General features: G+C 35.9%; 2 protein-coding genes across 3 annotated transcripts in view; both read left to right on the top strand.

The window, feature by feature from the left end:
• The first annotated feature begins 1,449 nt into the window (after positions 1–1,449).
• LOC107841021 (rac-like GTP-binding protein ARAC7) lies at positions 1,450–5,647 on the top strand. 2 transcript variants are annotated; one of them, XM_016685013.2, is made up of 8 exons: positions 1,450–1,725; positions 2,977–3,064; positions 3,169–3,278; positions 4,034–4,097; positions 4,174–4,238; positions 4,328–4,393; positions 4,499–4,605; positions 5,319–5,647. In XM_016685013.2, the coding sequence occupies exons 1-8, from the start codon at positions 1,627–1,629 to the stop codon at positions 5,353–5,355; spliced, it is 636 nt and encodes a 211-aa protein (XP_016540499.1). In that variant the 5' UTR covers positions 1,450–1,626; the 3' UTR covers positions 5,356–5,647. The 2 variants fall into 2 exon arrangements, with proteins under 2 accessions (XP_016540499.1, XP_016540500.1); XM_016685014.2 differs by having other exon boundaries at positions 1,514–1,725; positions 5,322–5,647.
• A 540-nt stretch (positions 5,648–6,187) lies between these two features.
• LOC107841022 (cyclin-dependent kinase F-1) overlaps positions 6,188–6,667 on the top strand; it is a gene marked incomplete in the record, with an annotated part of 4,315 nt that continues 3,835 nt past the window's right edge. The window contains 1 exon segment of the mRNA XM_047396546.1: positions 6,188–6,667. Coding sequence (XP_047252502.1) covers positions 6,350–6,667 — 318 coding nt within the window.

Genomic DNA, 6,667 nt, shown 5'->3' with positions numbered 1-6,667 from the left:
TAGTCATCCCAAAAATCTCTTGGACCTTGGTAATATATTCGGTATTTGGTATGGTATTTGGGAGTAAAATTTTAACATTTCGGTAGTCGGAATTGGATTTGTTACAAGATATTAATACCATTTGGTACCGAATATCGAATATATATATAGATAGAGAGAGAGAGTATTAGTCATCCCAAAAATCTCTTAGACCTTGGTAATATATTCGTAAAAAGTAACAAAAAGAATACTAAATAAGGTTTATATTAAATATACTCTTTGAAGTTTAAACATACATTGGTTCATCTTCAACTTTAATATGGTATAACCAAATACCATATCGAATCGAAATTTAATTTACCGATTACCAAATTACCAAACCGATGTTTATAAGTATAGTAGGTGGTATCTATGTTCAAATATTGATTACCGAATTACCGAATCCGAACTTTGAGAATACTAAACTGAATACCGAACGTCCACCTTTATCTACTGACAAGGTTTGTAATAAAGTGATAAGTATTACTTCATGTATCATGCCCTCAATGTGGACATTCCGGCGTAAATTCAAATTTAATGGAATTCCTTGGACAACGAGTGAGAAAAGAAAAATCATGTAACCTAGCTAGAAGGTTTGTAATGAGTATTGTTGCATGCATGATGCCATCAATGTATGTGGGCATTTCAGAGTAAATTCAAATTTAATCGGATTTCAATGTGAGTATTGGGCAACGAGCGAGAAAAAAATTCATGAAACCTAGCTAGGCAACTGCTAACACGGTTTGTAATAAAGTGATAAGTACAACTTCATGCATCATGTCCGCAATGTGGACATTCTGATGTAAATTCGAATTTAATCGGATTCCAATGCGAGTATTGGTGGACGAGTGAAAAAAGAAAAATCACGGAACCTAGCAAGGCAACTACTAACAAGGTTTTGTAATAAAGTGATAAGTATTACTTCATGTACCATGTCCGCAATGTGGACATTTCGGCATAAATTCAAATTTAATCGGATTTCAATCATAGGCAGAGCCGAGATTTCAACTAACAGGATTCAATACATGAAGAAAACCTAGCCGAAGGATGCTCAACACCTACTATAGATACATAAAAATTAATTTTAATCATGTATAAATTATATATTTTTTCGTCGATGAATCTCCTACCAAAGGGCGGTTCCGCCCTTGACTCCAATGCAAGTACTAGACAACGAGTTAGAAAAGAATAATCATGGAACCTAGCTAGGCACCTACTAACAAGGTTTGTGATAGAGTGATAAGTATTACTTCATGCACGATGCCAACAATATGAACGTTCTAGCGCCAATTCAAATTTAATCGAATTTCAATGGAAGTATCGAACACGATTAGAAAATAACAACATGAAATCTAGCTAGCTAACGTTCAAACTAGCCAAAAAAAGTCGTGTATAGCCGTTAATAACATGGCCCCATCTCCAACAAAAAGTAATCTTAATTTCTATCATCTCAAAAAAAATTTTCAAAATGTCTTTGTCCCTTCTCTTTATTTAATAATGATTTTTTTTTGAAACACTAAAAGAGGGAAAAAAAATTTAACATATAATATATAGTCCTTCTGTGTATATTTTCTTTCTTTCTACTTTTCTTGAAATCATCCTTCAAAAATGAATGTTTCAAAGTTCATAAAATGTGTTACTGTAGGTGATGGAGCTGTTGGAAAAACATGTATGCTAATTTGTTACACTAGTAACAGATTTCCCACTGTGAGTTTTACTTCTTTCAATCTTTTTTTAGTTTTTATTATAATCGAAAAAAATTGATGAACACATTGCATTGCATTCTTACTAGTAGAACAAAGTCCTAAAGATTCCTTTTTTTGTTTTTTTTGTGTTCGAGCCCTTCTCCGGGCCCTACACATAGCAGGAGCTTTAGTGCACCGAGCTGCCTCATGGTCAATATATTTATGCATTTTCAGATGTGGGGTTTCATGTTTTTTAGTCCAAGCAGTTACTGTATTCTTTTTCTTGGGAATTGATTTTCTAGTAAAAGATGCAGATTAATCTTGAAAAAAAATAAATTGTTTTGTTGTTTGTAATCTAGCGGTGCGATATCCCTTTATATTGTTTGCTTTTAGTTTTTAGTTTGTTCTGTTGTTTTTTGTCCTGAGCCGGGATCTATTTGAAACCGCCTCTCTACTTCATTTGAGGTAGTGGTATGAACTGCGTACACTTTATCCTCCCCAGGCCTTATTTTGTGGGAGTATACCGGGGGTATGTGGTTGTTGTAATCTATTTTGGGGAGAATGACATGCCGCAGCTTCAGCTGCAATTGACTGAGGACATGACCTTAGATAGGAGGTTATGGAAGATACAGATTAGGATAGAATTTCATATAGGTAATTGAATGTTATCTCACTTATCCTTCCATACTAGTAGTCGTAGTACTTCTCTAGTAGTTTCTTGTAATTCGAGTTTTCGCTATTATTTAATGTTTCTTGTACTTCGATTATTGTCATACTAAGGCAGGGGTAAGGTGTACACTCTACCATCTCCCGACTCCACTTGTGAGACTTCACCGTCTATGTTGTTGTTGTTGTAATCTATTGGAGAGGTGATTAGACAAGACAAAACGCAGTTGATGGAGGACACGACCTTAGATAAGAGGTTATAGATGACACGGATTAGAGTAGAAGGTTAGTTAGATAGTTGAGTGTTGTCTCTCTTATCCTTCATACTAGTAGTAGTATACTTTGTAGTTTCTTGTTATTCTATTTTCCATTACTATTTAATGTTCCTTATACTAATCGTGTAGTTCTTAAGAAAATAGGAGCTGTGGCATGTTCTTTTTTTCTTTTCGAACTGCTTTTACTTGAGCTGCAGGTCTATCGGAAACAACCTCTCTACCTTCCAAGGTAGGGGTATGGTCGTATACACCATCCTCCGCTGACCCCAACTTGTGAGATTATATCGGGTATGTTGTTGTTGTTGTTGTAATCTATTTGGTCATTTTTGCAGGATTATATTCCTACTGTGTTTGATAATTTCAGTGCTAATGTGGCTACTGATGGGAGAATTGTCAATTTGGGATTATGGGACACTGCAGGTACACTTTCTTTATATAGATTTTAGTTCTTAGTTTTTGATTAGGATGCTTAATTAGTACTTATCATCTAATGGATTTTTATTTTTGTGTGTGTTTTAAATTAGGTCAAGAAGATTATAGCAGATTAAGGCCATTAAGCTATAGAGGTGCAGATGTATTTGTATTAACTTTCTCTTTAATCAGTAGAGCAAGCTATGAAAATGTTCTTAAAAAGGTACAATCTTTTAACACTAACGTTGTTTAATTTCATTACGAAGTATCTTAATTTTATCTTCCGTTATACTTTGAATCGTTCATAATGTAATAGAGGGTGATTCTGAATCGTAATCAGAAGGAAAGGGTTAGTCGGTAGGAGTAGATTGTCTTGTTGTTACTATGTATTGTTTCATGTACTTCGACTATTTTGTTGTAGTATTGCACTACCATTACATCTTTTCATGTACTGGTTTGGACTGTTTTTTCTTGAGTTGACGGTCTATCGGAAACAACCTCTCTAACTCTGATGTAGGCGTACGGGTCTGCGTAGGCTCATTGTGGGACTACACTGGGTAACGGCATCGTTATTGTGATCAGAAGTAAAGGGATACATTTGGACCTGTTTCCTAAAACACCTGCTAAAGCTCCGATAGAGCCAAGGGCAAATACAAGACGATTCGCTTAATGGCAAGAGTATAAATGTCCTTAAAGTATAAACACGGAGTACAACAACAACAACAAACCCAGTGTATTCCCGTATTCCCACCTAGTGGGGTCTGGGGGGGTAAGATGTACGCAGTCCATACCTCTACCTCTGATGAAGTAGAAAGGCTGTTTCCGATAAACACGGAGTAAAATTGAGATATTTCATATAGTAGACCGATACTTTTGACCCTTTCCCCCGTTCATAAGAAAACCTATCATGGTAGTCTTCGGCCACAGCTGCAATTTCATTACCCAGTAGTTACTGCGTTTACTCTTACTTGTATGCAGTGGATGCCTGAGCTTCGTCGTTTTGCACCTGATGTTCCGATTGTACTTGTTGGAACAAAGTTAGGTGAGCATCAAACGTATATATATTTAGTCGGATTTTACTGTATTCGATGTGTTCATACGCTTTCTTATATGTGCAGATCTTCGAGATGATAATGGATATCTAGCTGATCATATGGGGTCAAATATCATTACAACTGCCCAAGTGCGTTGTCGCCATAACATTTTATGATCTTCAAAGTGATTACTATAGATGGCATGTCGCGAATAACTCAATTATCTTGAACGCTGCAGGGTGAGGAGCTAAGGAAACAAATCGGCGCTGCAGCTTATGTAGAATGCAGCTCTAAAACACAACAGGTATTTCAAGTATTCTGTTACTTATATTCTTACGGAATGCATCTATGAAAGTTGTGTGATCGAACATTGCCTGTTCCACTAAGCTATTTCGTATGTAATTGTCAGAATGTGAAAGCTGTTTTCGATACTGCAATCAAAGTTGTGCTTCAACCTCCTCGGAGAATGGAAGTTGCAAGTAAGAGAAAGCACAGAAGCACCGGTTGCTCAATTGTGTAAGTGAAAGTCTATATATGGTATCTGTATCCATATCAGTTACTCCTTCTATTTCAATTTACGTGACATAGTTTGAATGGACATCGTTTTAAGTAGAAAGGAGAGATTTTGGACCCTCGGGGTCTTAAACATGTCATAACTGTGACCAACCGTGGGCTCAAAGGGGACCCCCCAACACTGCTGAGCTAACTTCAGTTGTTGGTTCAGGAGGTTCACAATTAATATAAGTACACATATACAGAATCTCTACCCTATATACACAGTGTAATTTTTTGCCGAGGGTGTTTGGGTGAACCTCCTGGCTTCCTCCTAGGTCCGATCCTGAGCGTATCAGCTGCCAGATTGCTTATATTAACAGTGTCTATAGGAATTTAGCTCAGAATCTCAGATGCTTTAATTATGTTTTGCTGATCTTAGTCAAAGGATCATTAATACGAGTGCGCTGTCAATGTCTGTTGGCTAGCTATGCGTGCGGACTCTCCAAAATTGTTGCCACATTCATGTCGGATCCTCCAAAAAGAAACTGCTTTTGGAAGATTCAACACACACACCGGTGATATTTTTGGAGAGTCCGAGCAACATAGTTGGTTAGAAGGTCGGAGTCTTAATAATGATATGCTCATTGTTGAACTTACTAATAACACATTCCACAATATGTTAGATTCTATCTTTAACTTGTTCACTATATAACGTCTCATTTTCTTTTCGATAGCAGGGGGATCGTATGTGGAGGCTGCGATGCTTATTGAAACATTAAGGTGGATTTCGTGTTATATTATTTCGTAAGACTATTGAGACGTGTTTGGGACTGAGGCGTAGTCGAGATCATGTATTATTTTTTGTGTGGCACTCATCAAAAGTAAATTAGCATTTCCTCCCAAAGATTGTAATACATTATAATATGGTTGAAGCAATGTGTTCTTTTATAGGGAATTTATTGATTCCCTTAAGTGATGTGCTTTAAATATGTATGTGACAAATTATGTTGATATTGCTGGATTTATTTTGAAGAAAAATGACAAATGTGCTCGTCTTATTCATCACTTCATACGTTATTATCAGTGCATGATGCACACACATCATATATTTTGGTGATGGTGCAAATATTAGTTGAGGTGTTTAAAATGAACAATGTAGATTTTAAGTGTCAAAGTGAAAGTTTGCACCAAGTTTAGCTATCTGACGATATGTTTGACCTATTATTAATATAAGAAGAATTGTATATTATTTTAATAAGAGAGATCGGTTCTGTTATGTAGGATTTTAATTATTCTATTCGGCATAAATATACCGAATATACCTTTTATCACACTGTGCAGCAAATTTACCCTCTACTTTAAAAATTGACTATATATACCTTTCATTTTATTTTAGATCAAATTTACGCTCGTTATCATATTTTGGGATCAAATTTATTCCCATTATTATGTTAATAAACTTTTCACATATACCTTTTCTTTAATAGAAAAGTCTAAATCAACATTAAATATCTCATTTTTTTAACATTTAAACATACTCCAATTTAACTCATCCGGCTCTAGCAAAAAAAAAAAACAAAACAAACAATACTAAATAATTTTGCTTTAATACTTAGTCCATTCCAAGTCACGTGCAATGACTGCAACTCACGTGACATAACAATCATCATCTCTTTTCAAATGTCAAAAATACACACAAATGAGAAAAATAAAATCAAAATTTCGCAAGAAGAAAAATAATCTAAAAAAAATAAAATAAAACAATATGGATCCTCCATCAACAAAGAGCTGGAGCATCCATACCCGTAAAGAGATCACAAACAAATACGAAATCTTCAACCGGATCGGCGCCGGAGCATATTCCGACGTATACAAAGCACGCCGGAGATCCGACTCAGTCACCGTCGCATTAAAGGAAGTACACGATTACCAGTCAGCATTTCGAGAAATCGAAGCGTTACAGACGCTTCAACACTGTCCGAATGTCGTTGTGTTACACGAGTATTTTTGGCGGGAAGATGAAGATGCGGTGCTCGTGTTGGAGTATTTGCCTACGGATTTGGGATGTGTTATTAGAGAAGCG

The sequence above is a fragment of the Capsicum annuum genome, chromosome 9 (assembly GCF_002878395.1).
Source record: "Capsicum annuum cultivar UCD-10X-F1 chromosome 9, UCD10Xv1.1, whole genome shotgun sequence".
NCBI lineage: Eukaryota > Viridiplantae > Streptophyta > Magnoliopsida > Solanales > Solanaceae > Capsicum > Capsicum annuum.
This window is presented reverse-complemented; position numbering and strand designations above follow the sequence as displayed.